The following is a 21,207-nucleotide window of genomic DNA, read 5'->3' as shown; positions in this document are numbered from 1 at the left end:
TAAATATATGTATTTGCTCATATACTCCTTTGGATATACCTGTTAGAAAGGTAATATACTAGCATTTCCATCCGACAGATGAGGAAACTCAGATTCATGCTTGGAATGTTTTCTTTCTGTCTCTACATTCCCATGATGGAATCAGGATGTTGCACATCCAACTGGCCTGAATTCCTTGCATTCATGCTATTCGTGAATCCCACCGATGCTTTTGAACACCTATTATGTACCAAGACTAGGCTAGACTCTAGGGATATATCAGTGAAATGATAGTCTTGGACCCTATGAGCAAAGGATAAGCCTTAGGCCTGGATCCAATGTGATCAAATTTTAAAATACTATTTGGACATCTGCTGTGTACATTCTGATTCATCAGGCCTTGATCAAGAAAGAATCCAGACTACATGCCCCTTTAAAAATTCACTTGAATCCCTCACATAAAACATGCCACTAGATTGGGAAAACCTGTTTTTGATACTTCATACAAACCAAGCATGGCAGGCACCTTCCCTGTGCATGAAGGAGATTAAACTTGGTGATCTCTAAATTCCCTTCCAGCTATCACATCCTTACATTCCCACCTCTGACATTCACAGTGCTCATGGCTACACCTTTACTGGGCACTGTGATGGTCTGTTTATGTGTCAACTTGGCTAGTCAATAGCCAGTTAATCAAATACTCATCTAGGTATTGCTATGGCAATATTTTGTAGATGTGACTAACATTTACAATCACTTGACTTTAGGTAAAGGACATTATTGTCACTAGTCTGGGTGGACCTCATTCAATCAGTGAAAAGCCTTAGCAGCAAAACTGAGGTTTCCTTGAGGAAGAAGAAATCCTGCCTCTGGAGTGTACCTTGATCTCTGTCTGAGTTTCCAGCCTGCCAGCCTACACTACAAATTTTAGACTTTCAAGCCACTCCCACAATCACTTAAGTCAATTCCTTGAAATAAAACTCTCCTTCTTTCTACACACACACACACACACACACACACACACACAGAGAGAGAGAGAGAGAGAGAGAGAGAGAGAGAGAGAGACACACACACATACCCCTCTCCTGTTGGTTCTGTTTCTCTGGAGAACACTGAATGACACAGGGACCCACTATGTACTTTTCTTCTTGTAATATCATCTGCTGTATACAGTTTTACAGCTTATGATATGCATAGTTATGGCCCATCTGGGTTACTAGTAGGCAGATTAATCCCATGTTTAGAGTTAACAAAACAAGAGTACCAGAACATGATAAAAATTCATCTTCAGTTAAATTAACCAGAATTTTGCAATAAGAACATGCAGAAATTTTGCTTATACATAAATTCTGTTTTGTTTTTTTTTAAATATCTATATATGGATAGGAAGGACTATAATCATTTCAGGTTGGAGCCCCTAAATGTATTGATCCAGCTCTGTACATCTCCAAATAGAATATAAGCTCCATGAGGTCAGAGGCCAACCTTTGGTTTCTTTATGAACCTATAGTACCCAGTATGATGTTTCACAGATAATCACATACATAGGAGGTGCTGAATCAACCTATTATTTTCCTTTTGTTTTATTTTCCAGAATATATTACCTTTGGGAAATGGGAAACAGGCTCAGAGAAATGCAGATTTGTTTGTTTTTAGGCAAATTGATTTACCATCTCCAAAGGAGAGGCTATTGGCTGTTTCCTCCATATAGCTAGAGATTTATTGTCTGAAAGCAGTCCAGAGACCAGCCCTTCTCTCGTTTCCATTGGCAGGTCCTGGGAGTCCAGCTGACTGACATGTGTCAGGCTTTGTGAGTGTTTTAAGAGAGATTCATTTTACAACAGCATATAGGGAGGCTGTCCCAAGCCAGCAGCAAGCATTGTTGGCAATGGAAAGGATTAAAAGGACTTTTGCGGAGACTCAGAGTCTAGACTTTTTCTTGAACACAACCTGGAATAGCAGTGTGATGTGTAAACAGCAGGTGTCCAATAAATTTGTGTTTATAGACCAGCTGAGCCTTGACCCCTGAATAATTAACACCCCTGATGGAGTACATAGAAGGGATCCAGATCCTTAAGCAAATAATTCCAGCTTCAGGTGAGAATCTATCAACTTGAAAAGAGTCATTTAGGCCATAAGAAGGGACTTCACATTGAGTCCAGCCTGTGGTGGGAAACTTCCACTAACTTGAGTGTGTACCCTGGTGTCTCTCAAACCCAACCAAAGACAAAACTAGTTGTGCAGCCTGACATTACAGAAATAGAGGATAGAACTCAGAGCCCAAGAGAAACATATGGAAAGGCTTCCTGAATAAGAAAATTAGGAGAATTGTAAGACAACTGTGTGTAGGGGTACCTAAAAGGCAATGAAGAGAGAAAAGCAACAGAAGAGCCAAATGAACTCCATCTCCTATGCATCTCTGAAAGGTTTTCCTGTAGCTCCAATAATGTTGCCCACTTCTTGGTGGGCCTTGCTGGCCCTGGCCTTCCCTCCTTCCATTCAGTCCCCTCCACACTGGCCAGAGTGAGGCTCTCTACCCGCTCTTTCTACCTAAAACCATTAATGAAAAGCCCACATCCTTCACAGGACACTTGGAAGCTTTCATAACTAGTCTCAGCTTCTCTCCAGCTGCATCCCATCACTACGCCTTCCCCCAGATGTTGTTTGGTTGCACAGAACTATTTCATGTTACTTTAAGTACTCCATGTCCCTCCAGCTTGCAGGCCAAAAATGCCCTTAGCCAACCTTACAGAAGCTCACCAACCCTTCAAGGCCCACTTCAAAGCTAGCTCCCAACTCCTCTGGCTGAATCCATCAGCCTGTCTTTGATGCTTTCCTTATACTCACTACTCTCTATGGATATTGTATTCCAACTGTTTATATAGTATATTAACACTTTAATTCTCATCGGCATGTGAGCACCTCAAAATCTCTGGGCAATGGTTCATTATTTTTAAAAATTATTTGTGCCTTGTTCCATACTTGTCACTTAGTAGGTCCTTAATAAATAGAGTTTGGAATTAATCAACCAAGTGACCTATATTGCCAAGCCTGCCCTGTAGCTCACACTCAGGCATTTCTCTCAAGCTCTTCCTCCATTTGACCCCACCTGAAAATTGAAGCTCGTTAAGTGTGTCTGATACCACTGCCACAGATTTCCATATATGCCCCATGCCTTCCACACAGACTCTGTGCTCATGTTGCAGGAAATAAGCATCTCAGGCTGTACCACACCCAGCACCAAGCAATGTGAATATGAGGTGTCCAATAAACACTAATTATTTTAATGATTTGTGATTTTTTCTGCCATTCGGTTATGTGCTTTGAAAAAAAGAGATAATGGCACAGAGTCAAAGGCCCATCGAATTGCAGGGAAATCCACTCGTTGGTGGGGGTCGTTGGGTGCACTCTCTGCCTTCCTGCAGTCATTCTCTACCCACTGTGGTGGGGAGGGGGTAGCCCTCAGACACACAGGGATCTATCCTACTGCAGGGCCCTGTTTGCAGAGGGGCTGATAAGTGACCTCTCCCAAGTCAGGTGTAGCCTTTAAGCCAGGAGAGAAGCAAGAAACATGTTCTGGCACCCAGTTCCAGGCCTCCAAAGGCCTTGCCTCATTTGAGTGGGCGTTGCTCTTCAGGTCGAACTGAGTTGTAGTTCAGCTTAAATCAACATTCAGAAGGAGCCATAACAAACGACAGCTTTTCATTGCTGCTGTAACTCCATAAGCAAGATTATCTAAGCAATTAGAGTGTAATTATTGTCTACAATCAGAAGGGGAGAAGTGTCAGAACGAGGCAAGCAGAAGCAGTGACATGATAGATAATTTATTAGATGGTGAGGCCTTTGTGAGAAAAACACCCAAATGCCACAAGTGCATCCCCATGGAGCTTCAGGGTGGCAGGAGCCAAGGATGCAGAAGTATAATTGCTTTGTATCTACTCCGATTTGAGCTTCATCAAATCCTTTGGCTCCCAAGGCATTCTGCAGCAGATGTGTGCACAATACTCCAGCATTGGGACTTGTTTCTGCCCATACTGCTAGGGGGCCTGAGAGTCTGAGGGTCTGCAAAGCCTCCAAACCCTTTCCTTCCTTCCAGGCCTCAGGGTCTGTGCTGGCCACCCTCCTATACAGCCTTTACCTGGCATTCTTGCTAAGTTATTTGGGGGCTCCAACCTTGACTCTTTTTATTCCATGCTGATTTCTTCTGGGCTCTGAACCTTGCGTGGAAACATGCACTGCTAGTAATAAACAAAGAGTATTCATGTTAAAAAAAAAAAAAAATGAATTTGCTGACCTAGGAGAGAACAGCAGAGCTTAAGGGCTTTTGTAGGATTCTGAACAGCCACCTGTCTGTCCAGCCATCATCCATCCATGCATTCATCCATTCAATAAAACCCTTTTGTGCTCACTGTGCTCAAAAAAACAGGAAAGTTTTGCCCTAAGTTAGTTCACAGCAGAGTGAAATACAGACTAGAAACAAAATAAGCACAATGAGGTAATTGGAAGATAAAAAATCATTCTCTTCTACCATAAACCATAAGGCCTTAGAAATAGGTATACTCACACACTCCCTCATGACAAGGCAATAGCTTATACATGAGATTTCAGCTTCCCCAGAGGAGCTAAATAAGTGAAACCCACTGCTGCCAGTGTTTGGTCATATAGAAGGCACTAAAAAACCTATGGTAAACAAAAAAGCCAGTGATTGCCCCACCCTCCAACACACACACACACACACACACACACACACTTGTCTGATGTGACCTAGCCATACTATTGTACCTCTCTGACACAATAAGCTGTTTCATACCTTTGCTGTCTTCATGTTTGTTTTCTAGGGCTTGATCTGCTTGGTGAGACCTCAGCAGCTTTGGAACCTGTTTTTCTTGAGACCTCTCCAGAATCTCCTGGCCAGATTCAACCTCTGCCATTACTGTGCCTTGTCCAGATCTTCCTTGCACTTAGCACCCTGGTGCATGTGTATGTGATCACAGGCCAGCCCATGAGTGTGCACTTGGAAAGCTCACTCATCCTTAAATCCATGAGGCCCAGAACAAAAACAATCAGATGTTCTGAAAATTATCTGTGTTGAATACTCAAGTATCTTCCTGTTAAATTACTCTTCTTGATCTGTCTCTCATTTTCAATTATTCATTAACTCAGTTTCAGACATTTATTGAGCACCTGCTATATGACAGACATTATGCTCAGCCTACCTGTCATAGTCTCTTTCAATAAGAATCTTCTAAACCTGCATCTTAAAATTAACTTTGGGGGTTGTGCTGATAGTGTGTATTCAAGTCTTGTGATGAACAAGAGGAAAGATATATCATTTTACATTTGCACACGTGATATAGTTTTTATAAAGCATCTTCAAACCCTTTGGTTAAGACCTCTCACAGTAGAGCAAGTAGAGTTGTGCTGAATTCTAATCTAGTGAACCATGGGAGGCAGCATGGTTTGAAAATCTGAGCTATGTGTCTTTTCTGGAGTGAGCACATGCATCCCCTAGCTCCTGACCCCACTTTGAAACAGGGATGGATGACAAATGGTATCAGTGTCACTCAAAGAGTTGTAAGTGGCAGCCAGCTACTCCTCTGCATAATGATCACTTCGTGTATTCATTTTCCTCTTTTCTCATTTTGCTGTCTCCCATTTCCGATCTTCCCTTGCTTTCTGCTTTCTCTATTTCTGATGACTTTATCTTCCCATACGTTCATGCCCTTGAAGGATATTGCTTAGCACCCGCCACCCGGCATTTGAGAGCTTTGCTTCCCCTTTGCTTCTAGGCTGGATTAAACCCACATTCCAGCATGTAGTATGGGTGTTGTAAGGAGCATCAGAACTGGCACAGCCTCTGTGTCCTCAGGCTGCTGATCATTCCATTCCACATCAGATCTTCTGAGGTGAACGAGCTAAACCAGCAGTACAGGTCTGGGCCATAAACAAGGCAGAACCCAGGAATGAGCCATTGTTGCTTTGTCTGGTTTCAGCACTCAGCTTTGTACAAGTCAGACAAGACGCCTGGACAACGAGCCTGGGCTTCTGCCCAGAGTTTCATTTTTCACTGTCACAAAGCCACAGAATGGAAGCAGAAAGGCAACTCTTGCTTTTCACCTCCTTGCACACAGAAAAGCCTCCTCAGCCTAGCATCAGCTTCCCCAAACACCACCCAGGGGGGCAGTGAATGTTAACTGGTCCTGATTTATTGGAGCAGAAGAGGAAAAGAAATGGCAGGCCCTAAATGTCAAAGCAAGAAGTGTGGCCTGGCTGTAAAGAGAGCTGAGAGTGTGCGCTGGGATGGGTCACGTGACTAGGATTCTCAGGCCAGGAGAGACCAGGAGCTAATTCAAGTGGGAAGTGTCAGAAATGCAAAGTTGGCTGTAAAAATGTCAAGAGCAAGGCAGGGAATAAGGCAAGAGGAAGGGTGCCTTCTGTTTTGTGGGAGGCAGGTTTCAAAATGTTAGGAGTGCGCATTTACTTTCATGTGTCTGCATGGTTACAAGTCAAATCTGCTGTCTGCTGGAACGCAGGAGAACTGATAGGAATGCAGCATCCAGGAACCTGATCCTACTCCAGGGAGTTCTGATGCTACCTTCCTATGCTGCAGAGAACTCTCTGCTGCAGTGCTAAGAGAAATTTAGACAGTTAGTCAATTCAGTCGTGCCTGGTGAAAGTGAGCTCTTACAGGCGTGGCTTGCCTGGTGAAAGGTAATGAGGAGTAGCTGAGGCTGTACCTGCTCAGAAGCCCATGTGCTCAATAAGAAAACTCCAAGCTTGCTTCAATTTGGCATTATTTTTAATGAACATTCACTGTTTTAATTCCATTCACTGTTTCTCATTTATTTGAGATGGGGTCTCTGTCATCCAAGCTGCAGTGCAGTCGTGTTATCTTAGCTCGCTGCAGCCTCAAACTCCTGGGCTCAAGTGATCCTCCCACCTCAGCCTCCCCAGTTGAGACCACAGGTGTCCACCCATCTTCATTCTTTGTTTCTTATCCTTGCCACCCTACTGCAGGTGTACTGCAGGTGTCCTCCTGGAGAGTCTCATCTCATCCAGGAAGACACCTGCAGTAGGGTGGCAAGGATAAGAAACAAAGAGAGAGGCAGGTTAGCTGATAAAGGGAGTGTTCAGGAGCAGGATGCTACAGAGAGCACTTGGGTTATACTTCCCCTGGAGTCCCTCTCAAAGGCTCAGTGGAAAACACCTTGATTTTCCTGTTGGCAGGGAAAAAGAAAAAAACATAAACTCTTTTTTTTTTTTAACAAGCTCCATCCTTCATTGGTTAAGGGTTGCTCCAGGCACCTTTAACTTTGATGCTCTTCTGGGCTGCCCCAAGCAAGGGCTTAGCAAATTTCTGTGGCCAGAAAAATCCATCAGGCAGAGATGCAGAAGCTTTAAGTAAGAAGCCAGTGTGTCCATGAAGCTGCAGATGACCTGCAAGGGAATCTGCTCCATCCACCTGCAATAGCCATCATGACAGTAATGTCTTCTCACCTGTGTGCCCAGACATGTGCACATGTGCGCGCAAGTGTATGCGCGCGCACACACACAAGCACACAAATGCATATTGCTGTACCTTTTTCTCATTTGTACTCCCTTTACCGACCATGTAAAAATTGAGTTTCCAAATAGTCTCAGCCCTCCTGAGCCATGATAAGCAAGCAGAAGCAGTATCTGTAGCCCCCCAGGCCCCAGCCACTCCAATGGAAATCCATGCCAGTTTCCAACTTCTGCCCAGCTGGAAAGGCTAGGATTTGTGTTGGCTGTTTTGCTTAAGCCCTGCTGAAGGGCAACATGGGGTGATGGGAAAAACTGGAACAGATGTCAGGAATTTGAGGTTTCTTGTGTCCCATCCGCCAGTAATTTAGATAACTTCTTTAGTTGACCTCTAGAACTTAGTTTCTCCATTTGCAGAACTAGAGTAATAACACCTGCCCTATTTACCTCCAAGAGTCATAGGAAGACTCAAAAGCAGCCAATTCATATACCTGGGATAATCCTCACATGCCAGAGAAGTTCCTTGCAAAGCCTTATCCTGTTCAATCTTAGCCTAATTACATTGGTTTTAGGCTTGAAGCAGGGACCTTGTTGGCTGACCTCTCAAAGCCTCCCTTTACCTCGTTCCCATGTGTAGCATTCTGTTCTGAGAGCACAGAATGTCCTCTGGTCTAAAGGAAACTGGGTCATTGTTTGCAATCATTCCAAGCAGATCAAGTCAAGGATCAGGATATTTTGAAGGCACACAAGGAGTCCTTTTGGGAGACGGGCATGGCGGGCTTGCTTGCAGCCTGAGTGGTGACCAGCCCCTTCCATCTCTTCATTTGCTCTGTATCAAATAGCAAATTCCAGAATCACTATACAGAGTGGTGGATGGGGCAACAAAACTCACCCAAAATATTAATAGGCACCAATGAGGGCACCAGCTGTTGCGCTTACTGTGTGTCATTAAGGCCTGCGTGATGTCAACAGAGAAGCCATTGTTGGCTGGATCTGCCTCCTCCATCTCAACCAGGGAGTGCTTGTCAATCACTTAGGAAGAGCTGCCCTAAAGGGTGAGTGTGGTTCCCAAAGGTTGGAAGAACTAACAATTCCGAAAGAGGACTCAAGGTTTATTAGACCATCAAATACCGGAGTTGATGCTGAAGTCTATATCAATGGTAACAATACCCAGTGTGTATTCACTGTGGGCCCAGCCAAGATCTTAGGGAAGTAATAGTGGGGGGATGGGTGTTGAGCCCTTCTATACAGGCTCAGAAAGAAAGGCTTTTATCATTTATTTGGAAACAATGGAAACAAAGTAACACTCTGGGACAGAAACTTTGTCAGTCTGGGAGAGGCTTGAAGGAGACTCTAAACTGTTCCCAGAGTGAATTCCCATGTAAACCTAAAGAATGCTGATGGAGAGAAGCCACTGCGCAATCTTTCTTTTAAGCCACATAATATCCTCCTGCCGGAACAGAGTTGTTCTTGGCACTTGGAAATAAATGTGTGGAGGGAATCAAAACACAATGCCTGAGAAAGAAATCCATAAGAAATCTGAAGGCAGGGACTTGATGAGAAGTAATAAAGACGGATGGGTTGGTGGCAGGAACAAAGATTAACTGTACCAGAGGAGATGGTGCTTTGGCTCTGAAAATAGGGATGAGCAAAAGCCGGAAGTGCTGCAGAGACACACGTGTCCTTTGTTTCCACCCTGAAGGCTCAAAGGAAGGCCGCTGCCCAGCACGGGGAGGCTGCAGGACAGGATTCTGGAAGCTGGGGCCTGGTGCCTGCTACCTCCTTGCCCTAATACTGGAAGGACATCTAAATCACTGAAGCTTCATCCTGTGATGCAGAAGCTGTCCTCTTGTGAACAACCATCATAGCAAGTAGCGAAACCTGGTAGAGAGAATATTCTCTTCCCTCCACCTTTAGTTATACCAGAACTGCCTCTAGGGACTTTGGCAGGTTTGACAAATGGCAGAAGAATTTAGAAGATTTTCTTTGCTGGCAAAGGGAAGCCAATGATTGGGCAGATATGTGCCACTGTGGTTGTTTGTACAATGAAATTCTAGATTGCAGGCAGAAATGTCAGGTTCCTTTCAACTCTCTTCAGAGCTAATCTAGTTCCCATGTGCAAACTCAATCTATAGCATTCGGATAAAGAATACTCAGTCCTCTGCCGTGACAAGAACAAATTCATCACCCACACCATACATTGCAGCTAAGGGCATCATTGTGCCCACATGAGTCACCAGGCAGAAACGGCTGCCAACTCTAAAATTCTTTACTCATAGAAGACTCATGTATACTAATGCCGACTATTAAGCAAGCACATTTCTCCAGGTGGCCTGGAGCAGTTTACAAGATGCTGGCTCGTTCCTCATCATATCACTTGGAGGGAGAGCAAAAAGTGGGAAAGAGGAAGGGCCAACATCATAATCTGTATTTTATGTGGGGAAACTGAGGCTCACACAAGCCATAAATGTATAGACATTTATGAGTCAGGCATTGACCATGGAAGAGGCAAAATGAGCTCCTCTGAATCATAAGTGGACTATTTCTTGCTCAACAATTTCATGCAGCTCTTCCAACCCAACTGTTTTGATACAGCTGCCTCAAAACAGGCAAGCCAAAATTCAGACTCACTGTATTTGGTTTATAACCAATTTCCTATCTTTCATTCCATCTCTGACTTCTGCCCCATTTCTGAATTTGGTTGACCATAGTTTTTTTGTTTTGTTTTGTTTTACTTTAAAAGTGCTTCAACTCTCCTGGGGTCTTGACATGCTATTTCTCTCATTTTGAACCTCTACCGATCCTTTCCCTCATCTGTTCTCAATCCATATACCCTTGATGCCTGGAGGTTAGACTGACAATGGGGTGAAGATCAAGGTTGAGGCAAAGCTCACAGATGGACTGCGAGATGCCTATTTTACTCATCATTTATTTTTTAAAAAACTGAACATTTATCAGCTGAATTTTTGAGCCATACCAAAATATCTTCATGTCAAAATAGCTGCACTAAAGTGGCTCTATTAAAATAGCTGCCTCCAAAGAACTGAAAGTGGAGATGTCACCTGCTTCTGGCACCTGACTTTGGTCCTCTTCTGCATGGCTTTGCCTTTTACTCTGCTGGATTCTGGCATGTGGCTCATCAGAGGAGGCACTAACACCAGGGCTGCCTTTTACTCTGCTGATCTAAGCGAGGACTATGTAGGTGTCGCAGATGAAACTCATCCAGAAGCCGAATAGGATGCTAATGGCATGGCCACGTGTTTCCAGCACCCTGTGAGGCAGCTGGCTGGCATCAATCCTCTCCCCAGCCTCCATCCCACCCCCAACTACCCACAAGCTCTTGTTGGGTCAGAAATGCAATTCTTTGATGGTGCCAGACAACCAGATGATGCTGGAAAGAAGAAAGAAAAAGAAAAAGCAGGTTTCTAAATTAAGCACAAGGCTCGTTTATAAAAATAAATAGCCACAGCCTAGCAACGTGCTCACAGCTCAGCTTTCCTCTGTAATAAAACCTCTGTGGCTGAAGCCTGGGATGGCACAGCGTTCAGAGGGCCCCACGTCCTGGCCCTCCTCATGCTGTGGCTCCTCCCACTCTCATCTGGAGAGTGCTGACAGTGATACTTTGAGGGCCCCACTCTTCATTCAAGGCCAACCAAAGGCCATGCTCCAAAAAGCAGAAGGAAGGCACAGCTTAATGAGGCCCATGAACAGTAACAGACTCTTGGCAGTAACTAACATACCTGTAGCAAAAGTGGTTGACATTCCTTGGGCTACTCTGTTGAAATAGGAACTCCTCCTTAAGACTATGCCTTCTTTGTTCACATTGAATGCCCAATACTCAGCTTAGCACAGGGCACATATTGAGCACTCAATCACTAAGTGAGGGAGGACCAGTTGGAGGCATAAATGAATGAATGAATGCTGCCACCCCATTATTGATGCACCCCAAACTTTTCACTACAAATGGAGTCAGTTCCAGAATCCAAAGAGAGGCATTCTTCTTCTAATTATGACATGCATCAAAAAGGCATCCCCTGGGCTGGATGTTAAACCCAAGCCCACAGCTGAAGTGAGCATCAAGATGTACTGAGCAATGTGGGCTCTTACTGACCCAAGTGGTGAGGCTGTTACAATGGGCAGGGGCAGAGGGCATGGGATATGCAGGTAACTATTATTAGCATTCCTGAATCTTCTCCTGTTCTTTAGGCAACAGCAGTTCCAAGGGTGAGTTGTCGCTAAGCAGACCAATGGCAGGGCAAAATAGCACATTAGCTTCTGTGTTAGTCTTGTTGGAACAGAAAAAGTGGAGTCCGCAATGCTGTTGGAGGCTCAACAGGTCAAACACATCAGTAATGGGCATGGTATGAAAGATTTAATCCTGCTGCAAACTCCCCCAAGTCATGGAATGGTTAAGTATGGCTGGAGTCATACGGAGACCGTCCTCAGAATACTGAAAAAGTGATCATCCTGAATCACATAAGGATCCTTGTGAGGGTAGAAGAGACAATGTGGCTCCACTTTGACCCCTGAGAGCAGTGGCTTCGGTGAATTTCTATGTATTCCCTGGTGATCAGAGAGTGGTACAGGACAGCATGTCAAAATTATAAATCATCATCTCAGAGCAGGGCCCCTTAGTTATAGCATTGAAAAGATCAGAGATACTGGCACACTGTATTATTTAGAAGTCTGTCTTCAGGCATGTTTTTCTGGCCTGGCTGGAAACAGTGAAACCATATTTATGTAAGTGAGAAAAAGGTTCTTAATTAAATTCAAATGTGTAAGAATATATCATAGGTTTATTTTTAGAACAATCATCTGTAGGGAAAAAAAAATTCTAAACAGCAACAAAACTGGTACAATAGCATTTAGCTTCACATAGCAGCATACAACAGAGAAGCAGGAGTTCTTGTAGATTCTGGACTCAGATTTATTCAATCCCACAAGCCAGAGCACCAAAGTCATGGCACTGGAACATTTAGGAAGAGGAACTCTAGCAGTGACCTGATTAGGAGTCAGCACATGGACAAGCCAAGCTACTCCCAGATCTTCAGTGATATCTCTTTGGTGGGGATAAAGGAAGCCCTCTCCAGAGCAGTCCAACTATGGCATCCACAACCACAGTCCCTGCTCCAGCCTAGTGAGGACACAGTGTGTTCTGTGAGTCCCTAATGATACATGCTTAGGGCTCCCACATCTGACATGGCTGCTCAAGGATAAGACCCCACTGACCCCATTCTCTAGGAAGGGTACAGAGATCCATAAGAACAGAGCCCAATACTCAGCTCTGTGACCTTAACTACTTGGAAACTCATTTTCCTTGTTCATAAAATGGAGAGAGTAGAAACAATGCGTTCTGACTCCCAAGAGTGTGTGAAGATCGAATGAAACACTATTATGTTCAAGTGCTTCCCAGTCTGCAAGCTATTGTTCCATGCAGCCATGTTTTATCAAATGTAAAGGCATACAGTGAAAAGTGTGCCTCTGATGTGAGGACTGAGACTTCCTTTATCACAAATGTTTGGGGTGCTGCCTGATTCCATCTTAGCCATAATCCTAATTTTTTTTTTTTTTTTTTTTTTTTTTTTTTTTTCCAAACTCCCTGGTCAATTCCTTGGCTTCGAATACCAAAGATTCCTAGCATTTTAAAATTATGTTTCTGTAACTGCTTCTTTCCTCTTACAATCCCTCGAAAAGCACTACAATTCTAGAATGCATGAGGAACATTGGGGCTCACATAGTCTACCACTTCACTTTGCAGATGTACGTACAGAGGCACCGAAAGGTTAAGCACTTGTCCAAGGTCACCTGTGGCGTTTCACTCACCCTAGCCTCAGCTTCTCTCACAGCCTGCCAGTGTCTGCCCTCCAGTGGGTCTTTGAGGGCCACAGTTCAGACTCCACTCTTCTGGAGCTGGGACATCCCTCTTCTGCCCTCGGACATCAGAACTCCTTGTCCTCAGGCCTTCAGACTCCAGGATTTTTACACCAGCAGCATTTCCCACCTGGTTCTCAGGCCTTTGGCCTTGGATTGAATTATACCACCAGCTTTCTTGGGTCTCCAGCTTGAAGGTGGCATATTGTGAGACTTCTCACCCTCCATAACTGCATGAGCCAATTTCTATAATAAATCTCTTCTTAAGTATCTAGATAGATAGATAGACACATACATACATACGTACATACATACATACATACATATCCTATTGGTTCTCTCTCTCTGGAGAACCTTGACTGATGCAGATTTTGGTGCTACCCTCCCTATATAATGACCACATTTTCCCACTTTTAAGTGAGTAATTGTTACTTAAGCTAGATGTGTTATTTAGGATTTGAGGGATGGGGAGCCAGAGGATGGTAGACAGTTGAAGGCAAGTGGATTAAAGAATGGCAGTTATAGGAACAGGCACCTCTAGTGATCATGATGCTTCATTTTAATAGAGTATATTGGGGGCATGTGACCTCTGACACATCAGCTGGGGCAGCTAAAAGAGTGCTGGCATCATTCCTATGCTAACCTCAGGCTGCACAGATTATGGCTCCCAAAGAGACACCTTCCTTCTGCTTGAGTAGAGGATAGGGAAGTGTGGGGAGGACTTTGTCTTGCATCTTGGATCCCAGCTCAATTATAGCAAGATAGGGCACTTGTCAGAGTTGCCAGGCCTACTTTCCAGGCCCTAGTTCCCAGATGACATTTCTAGACATGCCCTGGTCCAGAAGGGATTTGCTGTCTCGAAGGGAAGGACGCAGTCCTGACTGCATTCATCACCTGCTAACTGAAGAGCACTTAGGCTCTGAATAACCAGCAGTGATACCCAGGTACTATGTCAAGGGCCTTGGGTGAGACTCTGAGACTTGGTGAGTTCAGTTCAGGTTCAGCACATTCCCAGCTGTGGTGGCTATGGGGCAAGAATACTTCTGCTTGAGAAAAGCAAAGGGAAAAGTAAAGGAGACTTTGTCTTGTACCTTAGGTACTAGGTTGGCTACAGTGGGGTAGAGCACCATGTGGGCTCTTGGGATGCCTGATTCCAGGACTTGGTTCTTGGATGGCATTTCTGGACCTGACCTGGGCCACAGTGAAGCCCACAGCCTTGAAGCGTGAGTCCCAGGCCAGACAGGATTCGCCACAAGCAGACTGAAGAACCTTGAGCCTTAAGGAAACAATAGCCATAATCTGGCAGTACTTCCCATGGGCCTGTGGTGGCACTGGCCATGAGTGAGGCTCCTCTGCTTTTGGAAGAGAGGGAAGGACTATGTCTTGTGGTTTGAGTGCCAGCTCAGTCACAGTATAATAGAACACTATCTAGACATCTAAGGCTTTTGATTCTAGTCCCTGGCTGCTGGACAGCACTTCTGGATCTGCCTGGAACATGGGTAATCTCGCTACCCTGAAGGGAAGGACACAGGCTTGGCTAGATTTTCCACCTGCTGATTGTAAAGCCCTAGGGTGTTGAGTGAACATAGACAGTAGCCAGGGAGTGGCTGTAGCAGGCCTTGGGCAAGATCCAGTGCTGTGCTGTCTTAAGGTCTGGCTCAGTGCAGTCATTGCCCTGATGGCCACAGAGATGTTTGTGTCACAGTACCCCCAGCTTCAGGTATCTCAGAACAGAGTGAGACTCCATTTTTGGGGGAGAAAGTAAGAGAAAAGAACAAGAGTCTCTGCCTGGTAATCCAGAGAATTCTCTTGGATCTTGTTCAAGATAATCAAAGTGGTACCTCTCCAAGTCTGCAAGAACCACAGTGTTATTGGCCTTGGGGTGCCCCCTAAAGCAGATACAGTGTAGATCACAACACTGAAGTCCTTTTGAATATCTGGAAAACTTTGCCAAAAAAGGATAGGTACAAACAAGCCCAGACCATGAAGACTATAATTAATACTTAACTTCAGTGACCTGAAACAGATGAACTTCTCCAAGCATAAAGACAAACATGTTTCGGTGAGGAAAACATGACCTCACCAAATGAACTAAATAAAGCACTGGGGTTCAATCCTGAAGAAGCAGAAGTATGTGACCTCACAGACAGAGAATTCAAAATGGCTGTTTTGAGGAAACTTAAAGACATTCAAGATAACACAGAAAAGGAATTCAGAAATCTATCAGATACATTTAACAAACAGCTTGAAATAATTTAAAAGAATCAAGCAGAAATTCTGCAGCTGAAAAAATGAAATTTATACACAGAAGAATGTATCAGCCTTTTAATAGCAGATTTGATGAAGGAGAAGAAAGAATTGCAATAAGTAATCACCTGAAGGTACAAAACTCACTTGTAATAGTAAATACACAGGAAAACACAGAACATTATAACACTGTAACTGTGGTGTAAATTACTCTTATCCTAAGTAGAAAGACTAAATGATGAACCAACCAAAAGGAGTAACCACAACAAATTTTCAAGGCATAAACAGTACAATAAGATATAAGACAGAAACAACAAAAAGTTAAACTGCAGGGAAACAAAGTTAAGGCATAAAATTTTCATGAAGTTTTCTTTTCACTTGTTTGTTTATTCAGTGTTAAGTTGTTATCAGCTTAAAGTAATGAGTTATAAGATAGCATTTGCAAGCCTCACATTAACCTCAAATGAAAAGAAATGAATACACAAAAAATAAAAGGCAAGAAACTAAATAATAGTACCATAGAAAATCACCTTCACTAAAGGAAGACAGGAAGGAAAGAAAGAAGACCACAAAACAACTAGGAAACAACAAAATGGAAGAACTAAGTCCTTAGTTACCAATAATAACAGTGGCTATAAATGGCCTAAACTCTCCAACCAGAGGACATAGAGAAGATGAACGGATTTAAAAAATACATAAATAAATAAACAAACAAGACCTGCTGATCTGTTCGCTACAAGAAACACACTTCACCTATAAAAACACACATAGACTGAAAATAAAGGGTTGGATAAAAGATATTCCATGCCAACTGAAATGAAAAAAAAGCAGGAGTAGCTATAACTACATCAGACAAAATAGATTTCAAGAAAGAAATTATAAGAAGAGACAAAAAAAAAAAAAACACCTCACTATATAATCATAAAGTAGTCCGTTTAGTAGGAGGAATTTTAAATATATATGCATCCAATCTTGGATCATCCAGATATATAAAGCAAATATTATTAGAGCTGAAGAGAGAGATAGGCCCCAATACAATAATGACTGGAGAGTTCAACACCCCGCTTTCAGCACCGGACAGATCATCAGACAGAAAATCAGAAACATCAGAATAAATCGGCACTATAAACCAAATGGATCTCATAGATATTTACAAAACATTTCATCAAACAGTAGCAGAATACTTCTCCTCAGCACATGGATCATTCTCAAGGATAGACCATAAGTTAGCCCCAAAGCAAGTCATAAAAAATTCAAAACAATTGAAATAATGTTAACTATCTTCTCTGACCACAATGAAATAAAACTAGAAATTAATAAGAAGAATAATTTTGGAAACCTTACAAACAAATGAAAATTAAACAATATGCTCCCAAATCACCAGTGAGTCAGTGTAAAATTTTCTTTCTTTTTTTTTTTTTTTTGAGACAGAGTCAATTTAAAATTTTCTTCTTTCTCTCTCTCTCTCTCTTTCATTATATAAAGAAAAATACAGGCCAATATCCCTGATGAACATTGATGCAAAAATCCTCAACAAAATGCTGGCAAACTGAATTCAACAGCATATTAAAAAATCATTCATTATGACCAAGTGGGATTTATGTCAGAGATGCAAGGGTGTTCAACATACACAAATCAACTGATATGATATATCATATCAACAGAATGAAGGACAGAGCCATACAATCATTTCAGTTAATGTGGAAAAAATATTTGATAAAATTTAACATTCCCTCATGATAAAACCCTCAAAAAACTGGGCACAGAAGAAATATACCTCAACATAATAAAAGCCATATAGTATGACAGATGCACAGGTATGTAATATCATACTGAATGGGGAAAAACTGAAAGTCTTCTAAGATCTGGAATATGACAAGGATGCCCACTTTCACCAATTTTATTCAAAATAGTACTCAAAGTCCTAGCTAGAGCAGTCAGACAAAAGAAAGAAATAAAGGGCATTTGAATTGGAAGGAAGAAGTCAAATTATCCTCATTGCAGATGATATGATTTTATATTTAAAGACTCTACTAAAAAGCTATTATTAATAGAATTGATAAGCAAATTCAGTAACATTGAAGGATACAAAATCAACGTACAAAATTCAGTAACATTTCTATATGCCAACAGCGACTAATCTGCAAAAGAAATCAAGAAAGTAATCCCATGTACAATAACTACAAATAAAATAAAATAATAATTAAATTAACCAAAGAAATGAAGGATCACTACAATGAAAACCATACAACATCGATGCAAGAAATTATAGAGGACAACAAAAAATGAAAAGATATTCCAGTTCATGGATTGGAAGAATCAATATTATTAAAATATCCATACTATCCAAAGCAATCTACAGATTCAATGCAGTCTCTATTAAAATACCAATGACATTCTTCACAGATATAGAAAAAATAATTCTAAAATTATATGGAACCACAGAAAACCCAGAATAACCAAAGCTATTCTGAGCAAAAAGAACAAAATTGGAGAAATCACATTATCTGACTTCAAATTATTCTACAGAGCTATAGTAACCAAAACAGCAGGTACTAGCATAAAAACAGACACACAGACCAATGGAACAGAGTAGAGAACCCAGAAACAAACTTTGTGGGGAACAAGTTTACTGTGCCCGGACTCTGGAGTCAGGCTGTCTGTGTTTGAATCCTGACTTTGCATTTACCATGGGGAAATAGCTAAATCTCTGTGGGCCTTAGCTTGCTCATCTGTAAAATGGGGGATTAAGAGTACCTCTCTCAGAGGGTAATAGATATGAGTAAATTATGTGATGAATGAAAAGGGTTTGGCAACAGTGCATGTATGTGGCAGATTAGGTATTGCAACTGTCAAATCCCACAGTTTAGTCATGATAGTAAGGAGATGAGGTAAACTGTGAGCCAGCAAGTATGGCACATAGTATATCTTAGCTGGGCAAGTGTTAATTTTTGTTTTCACATGTGGTACACAGTAGGCATACAATAAAAATTTGTTGGATCAAGTGAAAAAAAGAGAAAAAGTTACAAAGAAGACACCAAACGTTCCTCTCTCCAAATATTGTTCTTTAACTGATTGACTTTGTTGAAATAGCCGCATTTGATTATTAGGGGAAATATATGGTTAGAAGCTTCGGAAATAGTGACAAAGGATTTTCCATGCTTTCAGCAATGGGAGATGTAGTCACTCAGTGTGTTAATCTTTGTGAAAGGAATTACGGGACTGGATTTGTCCCTGCCCTACCTCCCCAAGCAGAGCCAAGAGACGACAGTGATTGGAAATGGTACCACTCAGCAGCTGCTCTTATTGGCTGACTCACAGTTCACCTCATCTCCTTACCACAATGACTACACTGTGGGATTTGACAGTTGCAACATCCAACCTGCCTCAAAAGCTCTTCCTCACTTCCAGGGAGTTCCACTGTCCCTCCCTTAGTTTGGCGTAAGATGCAACAGCTTTAATTATTAGTCTTGAGAGAAACAGGGAGTCGGTACCACGACTCCATCCACTTAGCTATGAATGAGCAACCTAGCCTTTACGACTAACTCCCAAAACAAGAGTCAAACCCCAAAGCATGAATAAAATAGCTATATTCATCATACAACACAACCCGGGCATGCCTCCCTGGTTTTGCTCCTTATGCAGTATTTTTACATTCATCCAAAGCTTGAGTACAACTTTTCCTGGTGCTTTCTTCTGACTCATAAAAGCATCCCCTTAATCCCCTGTAGACAATAGAGGCTTCTATTTAGCTGTAATTGTGGAAAAGGCGTCACCAAGGTTGCTTAGCAGCTGAAATTAGTTTATTGGAAACCACTTTCTGTGAGGAAAGCACCCCTTGTTTTCCCAAGGATTTGTGTCTTCTTCTTGATTGACTTGCTAACTGAATTCTGCAAAAGATTTTCCCCCATACCTATGAGAGGATTGGGACGGCAAAGTGTTAGAGAAAGACTCAATGTTAGAAAGTGGATAAGACACCCTTAAGCAACTAAGGGACCATGTTTCTTCTGTCCAGAAACCTCTAATTAGAAAATCTGAGGCTCAGCTTGGCTGTGTGTCCTTTGCCCTGCTGTCAGGCCTCATTATGGGCTCCACCAGGATGAGGAAGAGAAGGGACATGTCATGCTGAGATGGTGATCAGTCAACCCAGGAAAGGATGTGGACTGGAGCTATTACTTAGTGACTTGAAGTATCACAGTTGCCAAACTCATTTAGTTTAATTATCTAGACCATGCTCACGGGACCATGAGGATAAGAAAAACAGTAAAGCTACATATGTAAGTGTATGTGTTGGGAGAAAGCCATTGACATTTATTGAATGATTATTATGTGATAGTTTTAAGCATTTTTTGTATACAAAAATAAATACTATTAGTTTAGCAATCTTTAAAGATAAGAATCCAAGGCTCTGAGAGGGTAAGTTCATGAATACAGTTACCTGTAAGTTAGCAGGGATGGAATTTGAATCCTGGCAGCTAACACAGCTGTCTGCTGGACTTTCCAGGCCCTCAGTCTTAGATGATTGTGCCCATGGGAAAACTATGGCCCCAAGCTGCTAGATCTTTCCTTTTTTGAAAGGAGTCATCTTATCTGAATTTTAAATGAAAAATATTTGAATTTTTAAATTGTTGGCAATATCTTTAAATTTTTAAAAATCTTATTTCAGGTCAACTACTGAGTATAAGCTGAGTATAGTATAGGATTACTTCCTTCTTGCCCAAGTCATTAAGCCATTTCTCAAGCTGCAAATCTGTGCATATGTGGGATAAACCTGGACCAAGGAAGGGGAAATGTAAACAGGATCCTACACCAGTTCCATTTCAGGAAATAGCCTTTGAGGAAGCTTCGCAATCAGGGACTCCTTCAGGTATCAGAAGTGGGAAGGAAGGACAGCTGGGCCAGGGCTAAAGAAGTAACTCTCCTGTGGATCTGCTCTCCACGGCTGGTAGTATCCAATCATCAAATTGAAGGAGTCCATAGGAGGCAGTGAACTTGAGTATCAGTCAGGCCAGTGTCAGTATCCAAGGAGCTTTCAGAAAGCAGTAGTGCCTGCAGTCAGATGGGTGGTCAGGCAATAGTTGTCCATCCAACTGGAATCAGGACTCCACATACTAGAAAAGGAACAGGGAATTCAGCAAGAGCAGAAGGATGCTAAGGGTCCTGCTAACAGTCACTGACATGGAGGGCACTTTACTAGCTAGACTAGTAAACTGTCAACATGGCTTATAAGGTCCTGATGATCTTGTCCCTGCAGACATACTCTCTTGACACAACCATTGCTACTCCCACCTCCTGCCCTGCTCCCCCACCACACTGAACTTTTCCCTCTCTACAACATATGCTGTGTGCCCTTTCAACTTCACTCTTCTGTCTGAAGACGCTTCTCCCTGGCACTCTTTCTTTACTTGAATAATGCCTACTCACCCCTCAGGTATCCACCAGGACCTTCCAGGAAGCCTTTCTTGACTTCCCTAGACTGGGTTAGGTGACTCTTCTGTGTTCTCCCAGATCAGCATGTGTGCAAGGATTATATAATGACTGGCACATAAACACTCTAAAAACAGTGGCCACTATTGGTACTATTCTTCCTTGATAATACATATCATTCTG

General features: G+C 42.5%; 1 protein-coding gene across 1 annotated transcript in view; it reads right to left on the bottom strand.

The window, feature by feature from the left end:
- Nucleotides 1–10,390: 10,390 nt before the first annotated feature.
- SMIM2 (small integral membrane protein 2) overlaps nt 10,391–21,207 on the bottom strand; it is a 36,620-nt gene continuing 25,803 nt past the window's right edge. The window contains 1 exon segment of the mRNA XM_032294747.1: nt 10,391–10,870. Coding sequence (XP_032150638.1) covers nt 10,486–10,794 — 309 coding nt within the window. The 5' untranslated portion in view covers nt 10,795–10,870 and the 3' untranslated portion in view covers nt 10,391–10,485.

The sequence above is a fragment of the Sapajus apella genome, unplaced genomic scaffold (assembly GCF_009761245.1).
Source record: "Sapajus apella isolate SASKATOON/1434 unplaced genomic scaffold, GSC_monkey_1.0 scaffold32, whole genome shotgun sequence".
NCBI lineage: Eukaryota > Metazoa > Chordata > Mammalia > Primates > Cebidae > Sapajus > Sapajus apella.
Note: the sequence above shows the minus strand (reverse complement) of the source record. Positions and strands in the feature narration are given on the sequence as shown.